The following is a 27,817-nucleotide window of genomic DNA, read 5'->3' as shown; positions in this document are numbered from 1 at the left end:
TAATTCCTCAAACCTGCAGAGTAGCAGCAACTGTTCAAGTAACAAACGGAAGCCAACGTAGGGACATATAAAATAAATTTTATTATCCATTTTTCTGAATTTCTACACTGTAGTGGCTTCTATATAGACACCATCATCAGGAAAGACTGCCGGACACTGACGCAACATAACTGTCTGCTGTGTGTCCGAGCTTCAATATATAATTATTGTATGGAAAAAAAGAAAAAAAAAGGGAAAAAAAGGGAAAAAAAAGAAACCTAATTTAGTCTCTCTTTCGTCTGTTTACACTCAACATAAAAATGTGGCCCAGGGCAGAGAGAGCATGAGTGAGTCTGTTCAGGGCTGGGCACCAGTGGCTGCAGGAACCTGTGTGGCAAGAGCACCGGGAGTGGAGATGACAGGAGAACCTGCGATGTTGGCCATCGGTTGGGATGAGGACATGGATGTGACGCCTCCTACAGGCAAACAGATACAATGGTTTGTCAGGATTTGTGAAATCTCCTAATGTAAGTGCACTCAGAAAGCACATGTCTGACCTGTGATCATACTGGACGTGCTGACTGGAGTGGAGCCAGTGGACAGTCCTGAAGTGGAGCCCATCCTCGCCTGGTCCTTCACAATGGGATCTGACACGAGACATGAACATAGTGATGAAATTAATGTTGCACACTGGCATAATCAGAACAGTACAAACTAAAAGAAAAAAAAAATTCTGCTTCCACATGACAAACATTTTAGTTCTTACTAAAAGATGATTCACAACCTATGATTACCACAATACAGAAAATGCGGATGGAATTACAGAATTTTACGAAATTTATAGCAATGAAAAGGTGAAATATTATTTTTAAACCCATGCTGATGAAAACAAAACGATCGCGCTGACTGACATTTGCAAAGCGCGTGCCTTTCAGCGAGCGCGCAATCTCCCTTGTTAAGAGCATTATTGCGAAATATGTATTGGCGAGATTCACACAATCATAATCTGTTGTCTCACATGAACGTTTAGTTAATGGTTGGGGAGAAATCTGATGTGTAACATTATATTTGATCCATGCATTACAGTAGGTCTTAATATAGATCTGTCTCAAATTGAGACTCTCAATGCTAATCATACATTAAAAGAAAAGACAGAATCACTCGCTGCTCTTGATTAAACTACTGTTTATTTGCATCTTTGTTCTTATTTTTAATAACAAAAGATAAAATAAAAATAGCTATATTGTGATTAATAATATAGTAATTATTATTAAGAAAAGAATTGGAGGAAAATATGCAACGTTGCTTGGTGATTTTGCTTTGGAATCTTTAACTCGATTTTTCTCAAAATCAGATCTGCTTTCAAAATCAGATATTGCCTTCAAACGGCTGTAGCTCAGTCATTTTTTTTTTATCTGATTCCAACAATTCATATATCATTTTGAAGGTGTTTTAATGGAGAATGTGAAAATAAAAATAACTCATTTTTAAAAATTTGCGCATTCCCGACTCATTTTGCCAGAACGGCAAATAAATGTATATATACTATTTTACAACAGAATGTACTTCTCAAAGTATATCACAATTTTCTTCATTTTTTTGTTGTACTGCACTCTGTTTGCAAATTAAAGGAATTGTCCATTTTTAATTTGATGACATTTTAAAAGATTAAAAATTAAATCAGGACTTCAGAAAAATTAAAACAAATAATTTCTGGGGAAAAAATCATCAATACATGATATACGTTTTAGAAAAAAAACAAACATTATGTTTTAACCGCCGTAATGTTCAAAGACAGAGAGCAGACACTCACAGAAATAAGGGTGCTCCATGGCCTCGCGCGCTGTGAGACGAGCTTGGTGGTCGTAGCGCAACAGTTTGTCCAGGAAGTCCAGAGCTTCTGTACTGACCAGGTGCTGGTTCTCACTGTGGACAAACCGTTCCCACCTTTTCCGAGAATGTCTGGAGAAAGAGGACGAATGAAAAAGATAAAAATCAAAATTGCAGTTAAAATGTATTACATGCATAAAAACAATACCTATATATATATATATAGGTATTATCTCTCTATCTCAATATCTCAACGTACCTTCCCAAAATGTCATTGAACCGTGGGTCGAGCTCAATGTTGTATTTGTCGATGTAGTCATAGAGGTCCTCTGTGCCCAGAACTTTGGCAATCCGTACAAGCTTGAAAAAGAAACAGAACTGTTAAAAACAGCAGAGGGCAGCAACCACCGCTCGACAGATCAAAGCAGCTGAACAGAGAACTGCAGTCATTATTTTTGTAGGCCAACCTAGAAATTAGCATCAAATAAGTACTGCACTTTTTATGAATTTAAATTGATTTTCCATTTTACAAGATATATAGTATGCAAATTATGCCACAAAACTGATCACTTTAAAACAGCATGACAACAATGAATATTTGAAAAGGCCTAAAAGCAGCAGGTCTCACCTGATCATAGTTGTCGTGTCCATGGAAAAAAGGCTCTTTCCGGAAGATCATACTCGCCAACATGCAGCCTAAGCTCCACATGTCTAAACTGTAGTCATACATCTGTGGGACAAAAGCAATATGAGCTACAAAAGATGTGCAATGTTTATTTACAAGATGCTTGAATAGATGCTCAAGCAACAAACCAACCAAAGTCTTGTTTATATCCCTACATCTCATTTCTCGTGTCATTCTCACCTGATAGTCCACCAGCAGTTCAGGTCCTTTGAAATATCGAGACGCCACCCTGACGTTGTACTCCTGACTAGGATGATAAAACTCCGCTAAGCCCCAGTCTATCAGACGCAGCTAAACGACAAAACACACATAATCAAATGTAATTTGACAAAACAGATAAGAATCAGAAGTAATTTCAGCCAATTGGGAAATAAATTAATGATTCATGATCATGATTTGTGTGATTCACTCCAACATCTCACATCAGCGTCGGTGTTGACGCAGAGAACATGCAATTTGTAGACTTTTAAATTCAATCTTGGTCAAATGTGCTTGACGTCACAGCAGCGAACAAGGCTTCTCTTTCACTACAGCAACTCTAATTTTTGGTTGGTGCATGTAAGCAAGCTCATCATTATTCAGCCAATCAGATTTGCAGAATGAGATGGCGTAACACAGTTGCTGACTTGAGTAATAAATGGGCAGTACCTTTCTGTGTTCATGGTCGATCATTACATTGTGCGGCTTCACATCTCTGTGCATAATTCCCATACTGTGGCAGTAATCCAAAGCCTGAGAAAGAGAGAGGCACTCTTAGAACGAGACATTACAATTTCCACATCTTCTGACCAATAAATCATTTATTTAAATAAAAAATAAATAAAGTAGCTGATGAAATATTTCAATATTAAAAATATTTAGAATATTTTCTAGCATACAAAGAAAAATTGATATTCTTCAGAATTCAATGCAATTTAAAAATATATAGAATACACATTAAAGATATTAAATTTAAGAATGGAATGGAATTTTAATAGAATCTTTGAATATTATCTTGAAAGATTGCCCAAAAAGAAAATGGTGTATCAGAATTTTTAGCACATTTACTAATACTCAGAACAATGTGTTTTTTCTCACAAACAAAAATCCTTTTTAAATTTTTTATTTACTCCCACACAACTTGACTAACAGCAAGTGTACATGAACAATGTGCTAAAACCGCAGCAATAAGAAGCTGAGTAGCACTTATAGGTGAAGTGTGTAACATCTGAACAAACTACTAGTACCAAACAAAAATATAGAAAGTGGCCCAATGGTGTGCCAATACATAGGGTTGAGATTCCCTGTTGTTGGCTGATGAGGGGAGAGTTTGAAACATTTGAAAAACACAGGCAAAATGGTATAAAATCAAATTTAGGACTTTTACAGACTTGTGATACTTTAAGATGATATCAGAAAGAACTTACCTTTAGGATCTCATACATGTAGAACCGAATGTCGTAGTCTGATAGCGTTTGATACAATTGCTGCACGAGAGAGCAAGAGGATGCTTGAGTTTGACTCAACATTGTTTTGTGTTACATTTAGTTGAGGTGGCAGAATTAACTAAGCAGATATGAGAAGTGATTTACCTTGAAGTCTGTGTTGTTCACATGTTCAAAAACCAGAGCTGGGGTTCGAGACTTCAGGGAGAAACACAAGAGACTTCAGTTAGGGACACATTTGAAACACTATGTAAGCACATGCATACAGCTGCACAAGTTTGATTTCACATACTGCATTCTCAACTACATTTTTATATACAACATCATCTTGAAGAAAGCCAACTGACCACTGGATCCTTGACAATGTCTAGAAGTGAGATGATGTTGGGGCCGCCTCTCAAATTCTCCAAAATTTTAATTTCCCGCTTGATTTTCTTCTTCTTTACTGGCTACATATGGAAATAAAGACAAAAATGCAACACAAACCCATTAAATAAAACTGCATTTGCAGCTGCTTAACTTCATAATGTGACATTTCAGAATTGAAGAGACTATTCAGGGAAATAATGTGCAATAAATTTACACTCATTTATGTTTTTTTTTTTTTTTAAACAAAGATTTTCTATATTCTACAGAATTTAACTTAATTTTAAAACATATAGATTATAAATGTAGAAAATCTATAAAATTTAAGGATGAATATTAAAGTAAGACAGTATTAACAAATATAAAAAATTGTTTTTTTTTTTTTTTTTTACTTAAAGGGGTCATATGATGCGATTTCAAGTTTTCCTTTCTCTTTGGAGTGTTACAAGCCGTTCATGCATAGATAAGATTTTCATATTTAAAGAATTTGCCACTGACTATACAAACGTGAGTTTTGAGCAGTGTAGAGTAGTCCTTGTTTTTTGTCGTTTCTCCAATCACAAATGCAGACATGGTAATGTTAACGCGGCGCAACGCTACACATAAAAAGACAATATAAGTCATTATAATCAGTAATTATATCCCCACTGGATGCAACAAATGCCTCATTTATAATGCGTTTTATTGTTTTTGTCTTGTCGCACTGGGACACAGCATCACAATACGGTAAGGGGGCTTAATATTTCTGTCACACGCTTGAGGGATTCGGCCAATCACAACGCACTGGATAGCTGGCCAATCAGAGCACACCTCGCTTCTCAGAACGATGAGCTTTGCAAAAATCAGCACGTTTCAGAAAGGCGGAGCATAGAGGAGCAACAATAATGTACAGTATGTGGAAAATGTGTTTTTTGAACCTTAAACCGCATAAACACATTGCATTACACCAAATAATGGTCTTTTTAGCCACGTCATATGACCCCTTTAATTTTGGAGCAGTCATAAAAAGTGGGTTATGGGATTATTAGTTTGTTATTTTCCACAACCAACCACTGGTTACATTAGCCAAAATCAATTTTTTCACTTCGACAATGGGTTTGAAAAGGAACGGCTTCGAGAAACGTCAAGCCAGACTCAAACTTGTGCCGCCACAAGCACAACTATATCAGCGCTCCATTCAGAGATATCAAGAATGTAAATAAGCTCAATTTTGATTTCACATAGTCTTGCAGTACAGATGAATTTGACGCTATGACATCCAATCTGACTGCGTCTAGACTCAATCTGTGCGGCTTCATCCTTCGTGTCTCCAGGCAGGGGAAGTTCATTGCACACGACTGGCTACATTACAGGACAACGTGCTAATCTTCAAAACTATTTATCACTTAGCTTGAAAAGAAGCTCTCAGTTCGTTAGGTGTTATCGCTAGAATCTAGAGCTTTCTCTGGTTAAGAGGAGGAGGGGGCGAGGAAAGAATTCGTCAGGCGCCCGTTCATCTGAACGCCGGCCAGCAGCTTCTGGTTTCAATACCATCCACTGCCTACCATAACGTAAACAGGCTTATCTCAGCAGACGTTCTCGTCAACTACTTGGAAAATGAGAATCTGGAGAGGACGTGAAGTCTTAGGGTCTTCACTGTCCCACTGGACTTAACCTGACTTGACCGAGGACTGCTCAGAATGCTGTTAAAGCTATCTGGAACAACAACAACGCTCGTCACCTTGAGTATTTTGACGACTACTTTCTCGTTGTTTGTGATGTTGATGGCTTCAAACACTTCGCTGTACTTTCCTCGGCCGAGTTTCCGCACCAGCTGGTAGTCATCTTGATTCCTGTTGACAAGACCGACAGCTGTTATTACAAGTGCAAATGAAACCCCAGTCCAGACAAATAAAGACATCAGCACTGTAGCCCTGCAGAGAAATATTTCACACCACACTGTGATGCCTGCAAACAATCCTGGGACTCTGAACTGAATGATAACTAATATTTGATCATTATACACGTAAAGCATTCAAACAAGTGAATCAAATGTCATCAGTTTACTATTACTGTGGTTTCACTGAACAATAAGGCCCTCAATACCCCTGTAATGTGTTCATTAAATGTGTTCATTGTAATGCGTTCATTCAGTTGCATTGAATTAAGATTGAAAATAGCCTAAATAGGTAATCAAAAACAGCCAATTCTGAGTTTTAGTTTCAATAACCCACAGAAGTAGCTTCGTGAAACAATGGTCTCAGAGTTATATTATTTAGATGACCTATTTCTGTATTACTGAACAAAGGGCTGGGCAGTATAGCAAAAAAAATAATGCATCAACGATATAATGTTTCATATCGTTCGGTATCAATAATTATTGACTTTTTTTTATAACCTTTTTTAAAACAGAGAAATTGAAAAAATGTTTAAATTCAACCACTGTATTTTTAATTTACCCAATTTAAGACAAACAAATCATTTTTTGTTTTAACAGTCACACACAAAATAAAATTTAAACAAGTATCTCCATGTTTTATATGCAGATTAAATAGCCACAGGAGGGCACAATGAGCAAAATACAGCGCATTAAATTGTTTTGTCAATGCAATTAAAATAATGTCTATAAAAAGTGTGCACAACGTCTAAATTAACATATATAAATCAAATATAATTTCATAAATTGCATAAACAATTATGAACAAAACAGCATCATGTAGGCTATTTATATAGCTTAATTCAAATAGCCGAAGAGCCAATCACACAGATTGCATTTAAAAACATGAGACGCAGTGAAATGGAATAAACCTCCACAAATTCACAATGTGTTTTCTAAAAGTTTAAACTCTATACATCTCTTGCATGAGATGCAAGTGTAAAAGTCATAGTTGTCTGTCGCAAAAATGTGCCTAATATGCGTTCTTTGTGAATGGCTTCGGTTTTAACCTAACCAATAACTTCTCCGCATTGAGATTCTATATTTCTCTAATATTTTGAATAAATAACGCAGAAGCGGCGCGTCTTGTGGGTTCAAATGGACAGACTAACAAAAACAATAAAGTACCACAACGACACTTACATCACCGCATCTCATGCGCCTCTGATGAACACACCTAACATTCGATTGCACTCAAATGCAAATTTTTAAATTCAACTAATATTCATTTTTTATTCACGATCTCCTCATCACAGGCAGGCACAGCACTCAGCATGTGTTCGTGTGTGCTGTCCGCTTGTCACTCATAGCACGTGCCAATATTGTGTGCTATATCGAACATTTTTCTATCGTTATCGATGAACGTGTACCGTTGATAACTGAACATGATAAGAATGTGTAAATTAATAAAATAAAAACAATGATACAAGGTTTGGTATAATATTGTAAGGTACTGCGATAGATAGATAGAGATAGAGATATATATATATATATATATATATATACACTGCACTGGCACAACAATACCCCTTTTTGATTCACATTAATTTGAATATATAGTACAAACAGTAATGTACTGTGAATTATCACTACAGTTTGAAACAAGTGTTTTCTAATTAAATATATTTTAAAATGTAATTTATTCCTGTGATGCAAAACTGAATTTTCAGCATCATTACTCCAGTCTTCAGTGTCACATGATCCTTTAGAAATCGTTTTGAAATGCTGATCTACTGCTCAAGAAACACTTCTTTTAATGATCAATTATTTCATATTATCAATGTTGAAAACTGTTGTGCTGCATAAACTGTGTGTGGAATTCTCTGATAAATACAAAGTTCAAAAGAACAGCATTCATTTGGAATAGAAATCATTTGTAAGATTATACATGTCTTTACTGTCACTTCTGAGCAATTGTATGCATCCTTGCAGAATAAGTGTTAATTAAACTGACCCAAAATTCTGAAAAGTAGTGTATATTCAGAGTTTTTTAGGCCTGGAAAATACATTTTTAAAGTACAAATATATTTTCAGGTTTTTTTATGACTACTAACCCTGTAATTTCCTTAATATTTGGTGATCTTCAACTATCCAGATGTCTTGTAATGTAACCCAAACTGCATAAATCCAGACCTCGCATCATTTCAGAAAACTTGGTAATACTACATTTATTCTTACAAAAAAAAAAAAAAAAAAACTAAAAAAACGAAGTTAATCTCATCACTCACCCCCACTCTACGACATGAGATTCATAGTCCCAGTATTCTCGCGGTCTCTGTGTGTTGACGTCTGGATAAACGCGAGATCGACTCGTGACAGGGCCGGACATGATCTGGACGTGTGGCTGCTCCTGTCAGGGCTGTGAACACACACAAAAAAACAATCAATACAGGGACAGCACTATCAGGCCAATCTGCATCCATAAGATCGACTGAAATAAAAGGCTTGGGGCCTGAAATCTGTGGCCTCACTTGCACGTGGACTTGGTACAGAATCAAAGGGAAGACGAATCTACAACCCGGGATGTTTGGTTTTACAGGCCCCCGGCCACGACACGGACCCCTGACTGTCTGATAAACTGGATTAAAGTTCTGAACCTCTGCCCAGATAGAGGAAAGTTTTAATCTAGATGCAAGCAGACAGAGGAAGACTAGACCACCGCAGTCCAAAAGGTGTCAGCACATTCTTTAATGGTTGAAAACACACAAGATGGCTTAAGGGCACAATACTGTTTTCTTTGAGGCTTTCTATACATTTTAATTAGATCAATTAGAGTTGTATCCTCTACATATAACAACAGAGAATGCTTGCCAGAAACATAACCAGAAATTAGCTCCAGGTGGTTACTGGATGTTTCCAAGGTCGAACCTGTTGGAATAATCCAGTCAGAGTAATTTACCACCCAACCATGCTTCTCTTTCACCTGCTGACCTTCCTGATACAGAGTTTGTCATTGCATAGCAAAAACCATCAAGAACACACCAGGGCTTCTAGTAAGTTTGGCAATGAATAACAGCTACAGGGCTGTGGGTGGTTGCAACTCATGTCTCAGGTCCATTTTTCATTGCTATTTTATCATCCACCAGGTGAAAACCACTTTTTAGTAAAAGCACAGTTCTCCTAAATCAGCCATGTGATTTGAGGTACAAGTTATTAAGAGCAATACACTAAATATTAAGAGCAATAAATAATTAGCAATGAACCCATCTCACCAACCGTGATGATACATTTCCACAGTTATTAACATCAGAAACCTAGATTTATTTTTCTTTATTTAATTTTATGTACATTTATAGCACTATACTTTGTGTTAAGCAGTATCACATATAGAGGACTCTTATTTTGGCATAAAGCAATGGTTTAAAGTCAACAACAATGATAACAAAAGATGTTAGTTGATGGACTGGAGTCATGTGGATTTTTGTGATGTTTTTATCAGCTGTTTGGACTCTCATTCTGACGGCACCCATTCACTACAGAGGATCTATTGATGAGCAAGTGAAATTTCTCCAAATATGGAACAACAAATCAACAACAGAAGAAACAGAAGCAAACCCCTCTACATCTTGGATGGCCCGAGGGTGAGGAAATATAGTTAAATTTAAAATTTTGGGTGAACAATTCCTTTAACGCTATATAATGAGTGTTATATTTTGTAGCTTCTTTTCACCAATATAAAAGTTTACCCAACTATGATGATTTCCACGCGAGAATCTCAGAAATATGAAAAGGGTCATCGTATTGCTTATGGTTAACAAATTCGCCAGTAATAACACCAACCACAATAAAAAGACGTCTGCCAAGCAATATATTTCCTTTACTTACCTGTAGCCTCTTTACAGTAGAAAACACAGCAGCTTTGCTACATTAAAATAAAAAATCTATTTTACGGCAGCTTTGAATGAGTCTTATCACATTGAAAACAGGAACCTCCTGGTTTAATGAACAATGTACCGGGATCGGTGATGTAATGGAGACTGGCCTGAAGGACCCTAGCGTGATTAGATTTCATCCATGTCTGTTCTCCTGTAATTTGCCTTAACTGGTTGAAAAGGAAACCAAATCATCCTTTTTCCACCCCAACTCCATTGTGAAGTTATCTTGGAGACAATTTGGACCAGAATCTGCTTAAAAACCATTCAGTTCCCTCTCAGAAAAGCTGTTTTTTTTTTTAATTCATCCCCTTAAAAGCTTCACAACTACACATTCAGAAGGACATCTCTGGCAATTGCATCATATCTCTTGCTGTTTTTTTAAAGGTGCCGACAAGTGTTGTTTTTAAGATGGCATATTAAGTTAAAAACAGCCAAACTTAAAAATAAAAATGTTACGTTCCATCCAGCTGATTTTTAGCATGTCTTATGTAAATCCCGCTTAAATAATGCATCAGATCAGGGTCAAATAGACTCATGAAATCATCAAATGAAACCAGCCTAATTATCCATGGTTTCCCCAAAACCAATTAATCAACTAGTCATTCAGGCAGCTCACCAACTCTTGATTTTTAAACGTATTTGGCACATTCCTATTTATGAATGCTAAATGGCATGTATGGGAGTCTACCTTCACAAACAATGGATAATTTTGTTTTGCCAGATGGGATTTTGGTTTGATCACCATTCCAAAGATTCCTGCCTCCCCCGACGGCCACCTCAGAGGAGCGCTGAACCTGATATCACATGATTCACAAAGCCTGTATTCAGTAGCAGCCATTACTCGTATCTCAGACCGAAAATGACATGATCTAATCTACAGATGGATGAGGACCAAATATGTAGACGCATTTTAACTCCTCAATGTGTCAAATGAGGTTTCAAAGAACACAATGGACATTTAACCCTGACTCACCTAAAACTGTACTTGTGGGCAGCCTTGGGGAATCTTGCGATAATTTTACACAAGGGTGATGCTCCAAACACCTGCAAGGCAAAGCAAAACAAATAACTTTAAGTATCGCCACTGACGTCAGTATTTGATTTGCAAAGATGTTTGTTTGTACGTATGAACAAAACCTGTTGTGTGCAGCCAGACCAGGCCACTGGCAAACTCAAAGCAACATTTGTGTTGAACACACCAAGTGATGATGCAGTCAAAAACACAATCATTAACATTCATTAGGAAATATGCCACCATTTTCCATTAGGGGTGGCTCGATACCACTTTTTCAGAACCGATCCGATACCTGGCCAGTATTTTATTTTTTATTTTTTTAAATCAAAGTGTTGAATTTTTATACCTCAATGTGTGTTGACCTGATCCTTGACTTTTTTGTATTACACACAATCTACTAAATATTAGGGATGCACCGAAATGAAAATTCTTGGCCGAAACCGAAAACCGAAAAAGAGGAAACCAAGGTCGAAAACCGAAACACCGAAAGAAATTATGCCAATTATTAGTACCATTGCATTTATGGCCATGACTGTGTACTAACTAAAATCAAGGCATTGCAATTGCATAAATTAATATTAAAGTTTCAAAGAATAAATCAATTACAAATTATGCAAATATTTATTTAGCACATTGCAACAATGCACAGTATAAAATAAAATTCAAACTAAAATGTTTAACTTGACCCCACTCATGTGTACATTAAATAATAATGTACAGGCCTACTGGCCTGCTGAAAGGTTGTAAAATTAAATGTTCTCTTAGGTCAAATGCATTTTAAATTTTTCTCTGTAGGAACACTACAAGAAAGTGCATTCAGAACAAGTGCAACTGCTTAAAGATACAATAATATTTTCTCTGTAGGCCTTCAACATAATAGTGTATCAAAACAAAGACTGCCATATCCCATATGTTAACTTTTGTGTATGTTTATGCCCTTTGCCTTGACACCATCACTGGGAAACTTCCTTGCCTTTTCAAAAACGTCCGCCACAGACGGAGTGGGCGTGCTCGGAGGCGTTTTCCTTTTCTGTGCCGCGACGCGTTCCTCTCATATTCAGCGTAGCGATCGGAATGTTTGGATTTCAGGTAGGGCTGCACGATATTTTGCATGCGATAGTCATGCGCATCTCGTCAGTAAAGCCGGTTCCGTGATTAGCGCTAAATCTCCATCACCTGTTTTCAAACGCAGCAGCATTTAATACACAGAGCAGTAGTTCACTGACAAACCACGCACTGCGCTCAGAATCGCAGATGAATCGTCTGCGATATTGAACGTGATATTGCGTAGCTTGTCAGTGAACTACGGCTCTGTGTATTAAATGCCGCTCCATTTGAAAACATCCGTCCACACCGCAGACATGTTGCTTCAGACAAGCACGTGCAGGTCGCGGTTTCTGTTTGCGTCATCACAACATTTCGGCTGTATTGTTTCGGTGATAAGTCTTTCGACGAAAACCGAAAATGCACTTTTGGGCCATTTTCGGTGGCCGAATATTCGGTGCATCCCTACTAAATATAGATAACTTTACAGTAAATAATAACAACACATTAATGCATATATATATATAGTTATAATCTATGACAAAAATACTATTATAAACTAGGTTAGTGGATAATTCAGTAGCAAAAGTTACTCTAGAGAAATCATGAGTGCACAATTATATTATAAAATCTAAAATTAGTATGAAAAAACATTATTTAGTGGAGAACAAATAAAACTGAATAAGTGTAGGACAAAATCTAAAATGATACTGTAAAATAATATACATTGCTCTTTGTATTGTTGTAAAATACATTCATGAAAAACAAGTAATTTATATAAATATATATATATATATATATATATATATAGTGTAAAATTAAAAGACATTTCTTTTAAATGTATAGCACAGTAATGAGGCAGAAACATATGATAGATAAGAAAGCGATGGATCAAACAAATGAAACTATCAACGCACCCGAAATTAATAAATAAAGAGAACAGCAGAAGTGAAATATGGCATTACTTTGCATACAAAACAGATGACAAACGTATTTTTTTTTTTCTTGTCAAAATGTAACCTATTTTCCTGGTAGGTTTTTTGTTACATTTTGAGACATTTTGTTTGCACTGATTTGAATATATTTTCATTGTACTACTTCAGTTATAGATTTTTTTTTTTTACTCCAACATCAAAATGTAACCTATGTTCCCTGTATGTTTTTTGTTACAGTTTGACACAAATGTATTAAGATATGAATTCATTATTATTATTTTATTAAAATTGTTTTCAATACACTTATCTTTTGAGGCTGGTTATTTGCCACCTATGGTATTGATTTAGTATCGATACCGAGGTATTACATTCTGGTATTAGGGGTGGGCGATATGACCAAAATCTTATATCACGATATGACTAATTTTATATCACGATATTGATATATATCACGATATAGTAAATTTTTTTCTTTTAAAAAGGTTTTTATGATATTAAAATCTTTGATACCATAGAATTTTCATAATCCTTGTCACCAATGTCAATATCCAACTAATACAAGCCTAAAAATAGACAAAAACAAAACTCAAGCTCACTGAAAATAAATAAACAGTCAGTGATGAAATGAGTATAAGAAACTAATTGCAAGCAATAGGACAAAAAACTATTAATAAGAAACGCTACATACATTGTGTAAATTAATTAGTCTTCAGTGTTAATTATATCTATCCATCTATGATAGATATAATTAACACTGTATTATGTATAGATTCTATACACATATAAATATATCATTATTATTTCTTCTTAAAGTTACAAAAGTGATTTAATCAAGTGCATTGAGAGATTTTCTAGCAATGTGCTATGATTAATATGAATGGCAGACAGAACGAATATTGGACAGCTTCCCCTTTAACCCCTTAACTGTCACTCACAGTTTTGAACATAGACATTAAAGTGCACTATCCAAACTTACATTTTTATAATTTGTGAATGAAAACTATTTGTAACATGATTTTGATGTATTACGCCAGAGCACATACAGACGTCACGCACCGGATGCCGTGCACGCGCTCAGGGCAGTTGGACATAGTGGTGTATTAGAGGTAAAAAATGATAAAAATACTGTTCAGTTTCTCGCACAAACCGATCGTTTCGTGTCTTAGGACATCAATGTATCGTCACAAGCTGCAGGGTTTAATTTGGATTTGTCTGTGCATGTTTTTTTTACTCTCAAAGATTGTGTGCCCATTGACTTGCATTATAGGACTGACAGACTGCAACGGTTTGAGTTAAAAATCTTTGTTTGTGTTCTACTGAAGAAACAAAGTCACCTACATCTTGGATGCCCTGGGGGTAAGCAGATAAACATCAAATTTTAATTTTTGGGTGAACTACCCCTTTAAGAACCATTCCTTCATTAAGACATTTTTAACGTCAAACCATTGCTTCTGGTCCACAATCCATAATAACGCTTACTTCAGTGAAAAGCGTTGTCCTCTCACGTCTAAATCCACTGGCATATTTGTTTAGAAACTACTTTCGCTTGTAAACAGTGTGCTTGATGTGTGTACATTTCTCCCCTGATTCAGATGAGAGGACTTGTTTGCCTTGAAGCAACAGTTTAAAGGTAAAAACATCTTGGACTGTTACTTACAAACATGCAGCTTATTGCTTCTCAAAACGTTAATTGATGGCCTGGAGTCATGTCAATTACTAGTGGATTATTGGGATATTTTTTATATTTTGAGCAAAATTATGTAATGCTAAATTTTGCCAAATCTATTTGATGACGAAATAAGCTCATCTGGATCTTGAATGGCCTGAAGGTGAGTAAATTTAAAGCAAATTTATAATTTTATGTGAACCACTCCTTTAAACCATATCCTAATGAAGTTTAATAATCACATTAGGAAATATTCCAATTGCCCGCCAATTTAAGACCTCTTCAATAATAAAGACTTTTGTTATACTATTTAAGACATTTTATTACTTTAAATATAATTACTCTGAATTTAAGACATTTTAAGGACTATGTGTGAGCCATGAACATGTTCATGAATTAAACAAACACAAGATGACTGTAAACATGTTCTGTTCAAGTATACAGACAGTCAAACTACTTTTATTAGAAAATAAATCTGATTTCCAATCTAAAATTTAGTTGGGTCGTATTTAATATAAATTTCCTTTAATTAAATAAGCATATAACAGTATTTTCCAACCACTTGCCACCACATAGGTACTTCCTGGAGATCAATCTATATTCAAACAAAATTAGTAGATAAACCAAGACAAAGCAGGATGGGTGTCAAAACCTAGTGAGCCTTAGGTAACATTTTGAGCATCACAGACACGTCTCAGACAGGGTGTGTGCACCTTTTGACTAATGGATTTACATGCCTAGAACATTTTACACAAGACTGCATTCACAAAGACCAATTTTTGCCCTGTTAAACATTGTAGAGCAGAAAAGAATCAGAAAAATACATTCACTACTGAAACATCAATGACTTTTTCATACTCTTAAATCACAATTTTGATATTTCCAAGTATTCCATCATTGTTTGGAAAAGTCAGTGAATTTTCCTAACAACACAAGACAGTCTCAGTACTTTTAAAGCAATAGAAGAACACTTATTCTGCCAATTTCCTATGGTCTATATTTTTGGCCAACACAGACATGTTTTAAATTCTACAATGCCTAAAAACGCTGGCTAGATAGTTAGCGCACTAGTTTTTGTTTTTTTAAACTATGCTTTGGGATCAGAGCCTCCATTGATTAACCCATCAAACCAGTTCACCACAACGCAGAACGATACTAGATAAATATATGTAAATATAACGGTTTTCACACAATTAAACATTTAACCTCATATAAAGCAAATTCATTTTGATAAAAAGAACTTTTCCAATTAAATTAAACTGACTGCATCAATGAAATATCCACCAATGAGCTTAAAACATAATTTGCATCCTTTTCAAAAACCACACATGATCCAAACAGGGTGTTAAATATTTTAAAGCCTTTATGAAGGTTTATACAGATTTATGACGGAATAACAGGTTAAATATAAGAATAACGACCAAAACCAGATATGGAGCTCAAACCCTCATTCAGATCAGGCTGAAGAGCATCAGTTAGGAGCTAAACTAACAGTCTGTCTAAATAGTACACACTCGTAACTACTCAGCTAGTTTATTTTCAAATAAATCTACACTTAAACACATTCACGACAACATTTAAGTATTAAACAATTAAACCCCCATCAAATCATCGAGTTTTTCTTATATTTCATTAGCATATCATCACGTTAGCCACAGCCATGCTAACGCTCCATCATCTACACAATAAACACATTTCTAAAGACACAAGAGGGCATAATACCTCATATAAAAACCCCTCATCTTCCTTAAAATGATTTAAGGGTTATGTATATGTTTAAAGTTTGTAGTGAAAGACACCAAGTATTAATATAAAGGGCGGTTTGTATTACCTCTCAGCTCTGTGTTAATATGGCGGCGGCGAAGTTAGCGCGAGGAGACGCGACGCTCTTCCGGTCCTGCAGGGGGCGCGTTTCAGCGGCGCTCTCACTGATCCGGGCTTCCGCTCAAAGACGTTGGGTTTACTGGTCCTCCCACTCTGTGCACAGGCTTATGATTAACTTGCTTGTATTTTAACCAAATTTCACATCCATAAATGCATGTTTAATAATAAAAACCCAACTTTATGTTTTTGTTTTTTAAAATTGAATTAAGTCTGTACATTAGTCATGCAAAGTATTTATTTTGATTTATTCTAGTATTTATTTATATATTTCTATACCTGATTCCCTTATTCTAATTTTTATATTATTACTCCTCCCTGGTACTTTTTTATTTATTTTGTAGTTTGTTTGTTTGTTTTTTGCTGATTTGTATTTGCATTTGAACAAAAGTTTATTAAATAAAATAATAATAAATTTACTTTCTGCACAGACAATAGAGCCTACATGGAAACTATGTTCAGAAAGAAATGGGAGAACATTTTTAGCAAAGCCATTCAGTTTTGCAGTTGTGGATGATTTTCATAACTTGGTCTTTCTTTCTGTAACTAAGAATGAACATAAATGCATAAAGATTATTACATGACCCAGAAGCCCTCAAAACTATGAAAATGTTGTTTTTATATTCAGTCCTTGTAGCCTCTTGAAGTTTAAGCTTTGAAATGTTTCAAACATTTTCATCTAAAAGTCTCTGTACACCTGTTTTTGTTATTTTTGTATTACTGAATGTTGTTGTTCGATATTTAGTATTTTATGACCTTTGGACAAGAAAGCAAATTAACCTGTTTGTATTTATGCAGCTAAATGTATGTGTTCTTATATTGTGGACATTTATGCTGTATAATAATTAGTATTTTTGAGAAGTGACACAAAGTATAAGATCTGCATCAAAGTGTACAATGTGGAATTAAACGAAAAAGATCATAAAAATGACATTTCATTTCATCTGTTTAAAGCATATTTTATATACAGTATTGTTCAAAATAATAGCAGTACAATGTGACTAACCAGAATAATCAAGGTTTTTAGTATATTTTTTATTGCTACGTGGCAAACAAGTTACCAGTAGGTGCAGTAGATTCTCAGGAAAAAAAACAAGACCCAGCATTCATGATATGCACGCTCTTAAGGCTGTGCAATCGGGCAATTAGTTGAAAGGGGTGTGTTCAAAAAAATAGCAGTGTCTGCCTTTGACTGTACAAACTCAAAACTATTTTGTACAAACGTTTTTGTTTCTAGGATTTAGCAATCCTGTGAATCACTAAACTAATATTTAGTTGTATGACCACAGTTTTTTTAAACTGCTTCACATCTGTGTGGCATGGAGTCAACCAACTTGTGGCACCTCTCAGCTGTTATTCCACTCCATGATTCTTTAACAACATTCCACAATTCATTCACATTTCTTGGTTTTGCTTCAGAAACAGCATTTTTGATATCACCCCACAAGTTCTCGATTGGATTAAGATCCGGAGATTGGGCTGGCCACTCCATAACATTAATTTTGTTGGTTTGGAACCAAGACTTTGCTCGTTTACTAGTGTGTTTGGGGTCATTGTCTTGTTGAAACAACCATTTCAAGGGCATGTCCTCTTCAGCATAGGGCAACATGACCTCTTCAAGTATTTTAACATATGCAAACTGATCCATGATCCCTGGTATGCGATAAATAGGTCCAACACCATAGTAGGAGAAACATGCCCATATCATGATGCTTGCACCACCATGCTTCACTGTCTTCACTGTGTACTGTGGCTTGAATTCAGAGTTTGGGGGTCGTCTCACAAACTGCCTGTGGCCCTTGGACCCAAAAAGAACAATTTTACTCTCATCAGTCCACAAAATGTTCCTCCATTTCTCTTTAGGCCAGTTGATGTGTTCTTTGGCAAATTGTAACCTCTTCTGCACATGCCTTGTTTTTAACAGAGGGACTTTGCGGGGGATTCTTGAAAATAGATTAGCTTCACACAGACGTCTTCTAACTGTCACAGTACTTACAGGTAACTCCAGACTGTCTTTGATCATCCTGGAGGTGATCATTGGCTGAGCCTTTGCCATTCTGGTTATTCTTCGATCCATTTTGATGGTTGTCTTCCGTTTTCTTCCACATTTCTCTGGTTTTGCTCTCCATTTTAAGGCACTGGAGATCATTTTAGCTGAACAGCCTATAAGTTTTTGCACCTCTTTATAGGTTTTCCCCTCTCCAATCAACTTTTTAATCAAAGTACGCTGTTCTTCTGAACAATGTCTTGAATGACCCATTTTCCTCAGGCTTTCAAATGCATGTTTAGCAAGTGCTGGCTTCATCCTTAAATAGGGGCCACCTGATTCACACCTGTTTCTTCACAAAATTGATGACCTCAGTGATTGAATGCCACACTGCTATTTTTTTGAACACACCCCTTTCAACTAATTCAACTAATTGCCCAATTGCACAGCCTTAAGAGGGTCCATATCATGAATGCTGGGTCTTGTTTGTTTTCTGAGAATCTACTGCACCTACTGGTAACTTGTTTGCCACGTAGCAATAAAAAATATACTAAAAACCTTGATTATTCTGGTTAGTCACATTGTACTGCTATTATTTTGAACAATACTGTATATATCTACAGATATAGATGTAGATATACAGGTGCTGGTCATATAATTAGAATATCATCAAAAAGTTGATTTATTTCACTAATTCCATTCAAAAAGTGAAACTTGTATATTATATTAATTCATTACACACAGACTGATATATTTCAAATGTTTATTTCTTTTCATTTTGATGATTAGAGCTTACAGCTCATGAAAGTCAAAAATCAGTATCTCAAAATATTCGAATATTACTTAAGACCAATACAAAGAAAGGATATTTAGAAATCTTGGCCAACTGAAAAGTATGAAAATGAAAAGTATGAGCATGTACAGCACTCAATACTTAGTTGGGGCTCCTTTTGCCTGAATTACTGCAGCAGTGTGGTGTGGCATGGAGTCGATCAGTCTGTGGCACTGCTCAGGTGTTATGAGAGCTCAGGTTGCTCTGATAGTGGCCTTCAGCTCATCTGCATTGTTGGGTCTGGTGTCTCTCATCTTCCTCTTGACAATACCCCGCAGATTCTCTATGGGGTTCAGGTCAGGCGAGTTTGCTGGCCAATCAAGCACAGTAACACTATGGTCATTGAACCAGCTTTTGGTACCTTTGGCAGTGTGGGCAGGTGCCAAGTCCTGCTGGAAAATGAAATCAGCATCTCCATAAAGCTTGTCAACAGTAGGAAGCATGAAGTGCTCTAAAATTTCCTGGTAGATGGCTGCGTTGACTGTGGACTTCAGAAAACACAGTGAACCAACACCAGCAGATGACATGGCAGCCCAAATCATCACTGACTGTGGAAACTTCACACTGGACTTCAAGCAACATGGATTCTGTGCCTCTCCACTCTTCCTCCAGACTCTGGGACCTTGATTTCCAAATGAAATGTAAAACTTACTTTCATCTGAAAAGAGGACTTTGGACCACTGAGCAACAGTCCAGTTCTTTTTCTCCACAGCCCAGGTAAGACGCTTCTGACGTTGTCTCTGGTTCAGAAGTGGCTTGGTAGCTCTTTTCCTGAAGACGTCTGAGCGTGGTGACTCTTGATGCACTGACTCCAGCTTCAGTTCTCTCCTTGTGAAGCTCTCACAAGTGTTTGAATCGGCTTTGCTTGACAGTATTCTCAAGCTTGCGGTCATCCCTGTTGCTTGTGCACCTTTTCCTACCCAAATTCTTCCTTCCAGTCAACTTTGCATTTAATATGCTTTGATACAGCACTCTGTAAACAGCCACACCTTTCAGTAATGACCTTCTGTGACTTACCCTCTTTGTGGAGGGTGTCAATGTTCGTCTTCTGGATCATTGCCAAGTCAGCAGTCTTCCCCATTATTGTGGTTTCAAAGAACAAGAGATACCCAGAATTTATACTGTAGGGATGGTCATTTATTCAAACTCAAATGTAAATATTCTAATATTTTGAGATACTGATTTTTGACTTTCATGAGCTGTAAGCTCTAATCATCAAAATTAAAAGAAATAAACATTTGAAATATATCAGTCTGTGTGTAATGAATGAATATAATATGCAAGTTTCACTTTTTGAATGGAATTAGTGAAATAAATCAACTTTTTGATGATATTCTAATTATATGACCAGCACCTGTAGTGCATCCTGATCGGTAACACATTAATATCCCCATAGAAAAGAATGTTGACATTACAGGTGAGTGAGTATATCAGAATGGCATGTTGCTTCAGCCAATCATTTGTCCTGTTGATCATCATGTGACTTAAAATTGGATTCCAAGAAGATCTTTTCTCTCTTTCTCTCTAAATTGTCTTTGGCATTCTCTCCATTAATTAAGATGACAGAATTACAGCCCTGAAGTGGGACACACCAGAGCACAGGGAATATTAGCAGGCTATGAATGCCTGTCTGAGAACTTAATAGATAACTGTCAAGAAAACTGGTGTTATGGGCTAATTTACCTGATGACAGCTAACTCATTTGCACATATTTAACAATTCATAATCTGAGGTAATGGACACTTGGACTCAACAGGCAAGTGATGGAAGAACCTTAATTGATTCTGAAAAAGCATTCGACTTCATCTGGATGAAAAAAACTGTGGATTTTTAAATATAACAGAATGTAAACAGTACTATAGTCATAGATTTAGATATATTCAGTGTGCTTTTAAAATCACATTGATATTATTCATAATATTGTTTATTCATCTTGTTCAGTCAAACTCAACCTGTTGTCCATAATCACAGCGTTATACTTAGAACATTGCTGAAATATTAATTAGGAAGTCTTTGTAGTATAATAACTGAGAAGTATAACTAGCTAAAATGCTGAGTAATTGTCCGCAGATTATTCTTCCCACATCAAGGGGCATCAGACAGGTCTCATGTGATACTCTGTCTATATTAAAAAGCTATTCAATCCCATCAGCCTCTGAATAAATCCTGTCTGGTATGTGCTGGTTAAAGAGTGTAATTTTTCATGATGATGGAAGGCAATGGAAACTGCTTTGAAATTATGACAGTTCATTTACCAAGCTGGCAGGGAGTGAAAGCAGGAGACACTGCTTACCAACCAAATACACAAACCCTGGTATAGCGTTCATGTTTTGATGATAGATGGAACCGGCAACGATTTCAAATCATGTTTATGTTGTTATGTTCATATATGTGACCCTGGACCACAAAACCAGTGTCAATTTTTCGAAATTGAGATTTCTACATCATATGAATGCTGAATAAATAAGCTTTCCATTGATGTATGGTTTGTTAGAATAGGGCAATATTTGGCCGAGATACAGCTATTACTATACTGAAAATCTGGAATCTGAGGGTGCAAAAAAATCAAAATATTGAGAAAATCAACTTTAAATTTGTCCAAATGAAGCTCTTAGCAATGCATATTACTAATCAAAAATGAAGTTTTGATATTTACGGTAAGAAATTTACAAAATATCCTCATGGAACATGATCTTTACTTAATATACTAATGATTTTTGGCATAAAAGAAAATTTTGACCCATACAAAATGGGTCGATTTTTGGCTATTGCTACAAATATACCCCAGCGACTTAAGACTGGTTTTGTGGTCCAGGGTCACATATAGGTTGTTAAAAGATAAATGGCAATTTGTGTTGACATTTCCTTTTGAAAGAGGAAGTAGGGGCAGGGCATTTCAAAGTTTAATAGCCAATAGGTTTATGTCACAGCATGAAACATCTGTGCCTTCAGCAAGAAAATATCAATTTTATTGAACAAAAAATGTCTAAAAACCGTGAGTGTAAGATGAGTCATTAATATTTTTGGTCTGATTTATTGGAACATTGATGAACAAGAATACAATTAACCCTCTGACATTCTTAACTTTGGGGTCACACTTGAGGTCAACAGTGCATAACTTTCTTCTTTAATGAAATTAATGTATGTTTTATTTCAGTATTTTGTATTTTGAGGAGATTTCATGGCACTTAATATTCATTTCTAAACTATGCATAATATATTTCAATATATAATAAATTGTATAAAATAATATTTCTAGATAGTAACACAATTAATTGTTCAGTATATTTTCTTTTTTCTTTTTTTGTTAATCACCATTCACATTTCCTAAGGAAGTCATTTTTGACAGCTAAGACCACAAGTGACTATTTTTAATAAAATTATTATTTTTTAATTAAAATTAATATTTTGTATTTTGAGTAGATTTCATGATTTTTGAATCATGTTCAATTTGTAAGTGTGTGTCCATAGTTGCCACAAAAGTTACCAAGTTTCATAGCATTCCAATGACGTAAAAAAATCAAAACAGTGTATTTTTTTCAAGCCTAAATGACTCAAGAAGGGTTAAAAACTGAATAATTTCCTTAAAGACCAGAAATTAAAGACCACAAGCAACTTTACTCTGTTTACTATATGGAAGCATTTTTCTGCCACATGATATAAATAAATAAATAAACAAATAAATATATATATATATAAATAAATAATAAGGTAATTGCAACTTCAGAAGTAAGAATTGAAAGATATTAATGAAGAATTTTGAGACATTTTTTCTCTGAATTCTGAATTTACATTTCGCAAATCAGATTTTTTTTCCACCATGGAATAAACAATAGAAAAGGTAATTGCAACTTTTCATCGCACAATTGACTATTTCCCTCACAATTTTGAGTTTACATCTCACAATTCTAACTTTTCTTCCTCAGGATCGCAATGAAAAAAAAAAGCAATTACCTAATTTTTATCTCATAGTTTACAAAAAATCTATAACAAATATTTTTAGGCTGACATAGAATAAATGATTTAAAACAGAAAAAAAGAAAATCAGGCTTTTCTCTGTAAATCGTGACCCGTACCACAACAAACAGAGGTTTCTAAGTTCAAGCTGGTCCTGATAGCCCTGTAACTCGAGCGAGCTTGTGCTCCCTAATGTAAAGTGCCGCAGAGCGTTTCTTTTTTTCCGTCAAGCATGAGAGTACGTTCTGTACCTCACGATGCTAGCAATTTCCTTTCAGCCTCCATGTTTAAAAGGAAAATCCAGGGGTCCCGTGTGCCCTTGGGCCTTTTTCACATACACATGTAAATCTGACCTTACCAGCTTTCAAAGACTTCCCTCGCGAGTGTGTTTCTTGAAAAGACAGCTAAGCGGCCATAATGTGGCCTAGTGAGGGATCCTCAACGGTTAATTATCCATTTACGCTTTTAAAGAGAAAAATCCTTTTAGTGTGCACACAGAGGACTTCTTTGATAGTAGGCAATGCTGCTCCTAAATACCAGAGTGGAGGACATGTCAAATGTAACTCTATTACACAGGACCACTTTCTCCCATTATCAAAACTCTAACCCCTGTTCTGCTCCACAGCGGCCCGTTCCATTTTACCACAGGCGCCCATAGAAATCCAGGAAAGGTAAAACCCAGATGGGTAGACTTCCTGTCTTGTCTAGCGACGGCCCATTCATTTCCATTGGCAGTAGTTCCGTCTGATAAAAGGGAAAAATAGCCAACAGATCGAATGTCCACGGACGGATGAGTCCATGCTTGGGATTTAGTCTTCTCTTCATTTTAAGGCTGCATGGAATACATGACTTTTGCACAGATTTTTTGTCCCGATTTGACAGCTGACAGTCGATTTAGCAGAAAATCATGTAGTGTATGATGGCCACAGATGTTTTTTAAGCGGCTTTTCGACTAGCTCCTTCATTTGCATACGATTGTAGCAGTTCGCCCCCTAGTGGCAGTCACACAGAACAGATATGACATGATAATGTAAGCAATAAAAATATCTTTTCCATGACCATAATCAGAGGTTTCATCCAAACCATCCAGCGATATTTGTGGAGGCCCATTTCTGCCACAGGATAAAAAAAAAAAAAAGTTAATTAAGACTTTTTATTGCACAGTTCTGAGAAAAAAAGTCACAATTGTGAGATATAAATTCAAAATTGTGAGAAATAAACTCAGAATTCAGACATTTTTTTCTTGCAATTCTGAGTTTACATCTCGCAATTCTATGTTTTTTTTTTCTCCGCCACGGAATAAGAAATAAAGATAATTGACACAATTGACATTTCACAAAAACCCGCCCTCCTTAGTTACTGTTGCTATGTCCGACAAGCCGTGCCGGCCTCACACTAATCATCATGTTCTCACGCAGTAAAAATAATCATCATGTTCTCACGCAGCAAAAATACATCGCGGAGCAAAAAAGAAACTGACAACACACTGACAGACAAGACAGAGCAGGTTACCTCTGGTATGAAACAAGGTCTCAGCTTTCAAATTTTGTAATTTAAAAAAAAAAATGTAAATAATAAATACTGTTTTGTGGCTCTTTAACGTGTCGTGACAGATTGCTGTAGCGTTTCAGCGGCACACGCGAACCAATATACAACCGCGGAAAAATGTCAATACAGACAATTTTTCAAGTTTAAGTCTGTTAATCAAGCTCTTTGCGAACGGTCAATTGTAAGTGTATCTCTCACAATTCTGATATTTTTTCTCAGAATTGCAAGTTTATATCTCACAGTTACAACATCTTTTCTCAGGTTTGCAAGAAAAATTCTGAATTGAGCTAAAATGCAGAACTGCGATATATAAAGTCTGAATTGTGAGAGATAAAGTCCGAATTGCGAGATATAAACTCAATTTTGAGAAAAAAAGAATAAAATTGAGATAAGTCGCAATTACCGTTTTTTTTCATATCCATGGTGGAAAAAAGCTTCTACAAGTGTATGATGCCTAGTTTTAAAATCCGTTCTGATTTTAAAAGTAATTTAATGTATTCCTGTTGCAATGCAAAATCATTCGGTATTTGTAATCATAGCTGCATCTTGAATCCCGACTTTTTATTTGTAACCATTTACAAAGTCATTAAGCGTATACTGTTTTAAAATGTGTTCCGAGTCTTCCAGCCATAATGACGTGTGATCGTTTGCTATGCGATATTGTTCGGTAATTAGAATAGTTTAGGAAATGATCTCGAAATGATCCAAAAAAGCATCAATTTTGTCATCACGGAGTCCCTTTGTTACATCATACATCTACAATTCTGACTCTTTCTGAGTCTAAACCTGACCTTGGCATAGATTTCCAACCTTTCTGGGTAAATTCCCGACCTTTTGGTAACATTTCTGGAACTCACTGAACGATAGGTCATGCGTTTGGCCCAGGATGTTACCCGACACTGGCTTTCTCTCAAAATTAATCTTGAGGAAAGCTAGAGGAAAAAAAGTGGAATTTCCTGAACACAGATCCCAGAGTCTTTCCCGCAGCAGTGAGCACTAATACCTCCATCAGCAGCAACCTTATCGCTGGCATCTTGACAACAAGAGGCCAAAAAAACAAGCGCCATTTCCCCAACACCAACCTTTTAAAGAGGAAAAATTCTATTTATGCCCTGCCAGCCTGCTATTGATTTACAGAGCAATTAGGTTTGCATTTCTCCCCAAATGCTGGCCTCAGTGACCCAGGGAATCCCCACCATTGAGTGCCTTTCACCACGACACGATCGGCAGGTCACGCGGGGCAAATATGATGACCTTGCCATTGTGCTTTACCCGAACCCTCCACTGCCAGGACTTCTTTTTTTGTTTTTGGAGGAGAGGAACTTTTAAATATGCAGCAGGTAACAAAAGGTTCTCTGTGAGGTAAGATTTTCCCTGACGGAGAATCTTTTAGTGGGAATGTACATGGGAAGGAGACATACGAATCCTTACATTAAGCCATGCAATTAATGTAATCCAAGATGAAGCCGTTTTTTCCACGTCTCCTCTTTCACAATAAGAGACCCTCCCCTCGCACATTCTCAATGGCCTTTGAGGAGGTATAAAAGCCTTGACGGCCGCTGTCGCCACAGGACCAGTTACTACAAGTGCAATACTACATTGTGTACTGTACACCGCCGGACCCTGTCTCTGACCTCCAGCCATGCTGACCAGGTAAATCTCAACACCTTTCTTAATGCAAACAGTTATTATATTTTCACAGCTTTTGTTTCCATTTTAATAATACTAAAACAGAATTTGCAGGATAATTGTACATTTGTCACTCTGTAAAGAATCAAAGCTTGAATTCTCAAAAGTTCCACCAAATTCATTTATATAGTTATTATTAAATAATATTTTATTTGCTATTATTTTTCTAACTTACAACTGAATGTAGTAATTTAATATTTGAACACATAATATAAACTGTATATAAATAATATAAGCTGTTTTTAAATCACTACAGTTGATTGTTACATTATATCATTATTATATACTAAATTATTAATAGTTTTTTAATAAATCCAGAATCATTATGTTGTGTCTTTTTAAATCAAACTCTTTCACTACAAATAAAATGTATGCAAAACAGCTCCTTACCTGCTTGTTCATAAGTCAGATTTATTGTGTCAGTAAAATGATTTGATTGTTTATTTTGTCACAGGAACATTCTCATCCTCTGCTCATTAGCACTGGTACTGGTTAAAGCGGACCTTGAAGCAGGTAAATATTCTTATCCTGTAATATAAGAGAGTTAACAAAAATAAGTCACAAGTATTCTACAACAGAACGTTATCACATCAGAGAATAGTTATTTTAATTCAGAGAATTCAGAGTTTGGAATATCTTCAAACTCTAAAGAATAATAATGTAGCGTGTATAGTCTTTATTTACAGTTTATTGTGATAAATCTGTATATTCTATGTATGTGGAATGTGACTACGACATGAATTCTTTGAAAACTAAAAACTGCAACTGAACATTGCAGCTGAAGGAGGGTCCCAAGCCATGTTTGCTACAGGTAAATCTAAATTCAATAACATTGATTTTAATAACATGTTGCCGAATGCAAATAAAGCTTTAACTAAGAATCCCTCCATTAATCCACAGATCCAGATTCAACCTCAGATGAAGCTCCAACTGGTGAGTTTTCACACACTTCCTCCGTCTGTAGTATGTCAGCCGGACGGACTCTCACTGCAGTGTTTTGTGTTGACAGAAAGCATGAACCTGGTCTCACCCGACCTGCCCAATGGTGAGTGATCACTGCTTCACGTGGTAGGACAGGAGCTGATGAAAGATGGTTTCTTATGAACTTGGAAGGATTTGATTTGTGCACCAGACTAGCTGATGTTCCTGATAAACAAGAGAGAATGATTGCTAGTTTAGGAAGAAACAA

General features: G+C 36.0%; 1 protein-coding gene across 1 annotated transcript; it reads right to left on the bottom strand.

Annotated features, from left to right (window-relative positions):
- Positions 1-63: 63 nt before the first annotated feature.
- Positions 64-27,751, bottom strand: zgc:86598 (STKc_CK2_alpha domain-containing protein). The gene is made up of 16 exons (XM_058753020.1): positions 27,542-27,751; positions 27,019-27,156; positions 16,566-16,711; positions 11,048-11,118; positions 8,428-8,558; positions 6,005-6,116; positions 4,266-4,367; positions 4,066-4,116; positions 3,901-3,960; positions 3,143-3,226; positions 2,675-2,785; positions 2,438-2,539; positions 2,069-2,169; positions 1,793-1,941; positions 537-626; positions 64-455 (listed from the first exon to the last, which is right to left on the bottom strand). Exons 5-16 carry the CDS (start codon positions 8,526-8,528, stop codon positions 337-339), a joined length of 1,182 nt encoding a protein of 393 aa, XP_058609003.1. The 5' UTR covers positions 8,529-8,558; positions 11,048-11,118; positions 16,566-16,711; positions 27,019-27,156; positions 27,542-27,751; the 3' UTR covers positions 64-336.
- Between the last annotated feature and the right edge of the window lie 66 nt (positions 27,752-27,817).

The sequence above is a fragment of the Onychostoma macrolepis genome, chromosome 19 (genome assembly GCF_012432095.1).
Source record: "Onychostoma macrolepis isolate SWU-2019 chromosome 19, ASM1243209v1, whole genome shotgun sequence".
Lineage (NCBI taxonomy): Eukaryota > Metazoa > Chordata > Actinopteri > Cypriniformes > Cyprinidae > Onychostoma > Onychostoma macrolepis.
Note: the sequence above shows the minus strand (reverse complement) of the source record. Positions and strands in the feature narration are given on the sequence as shown.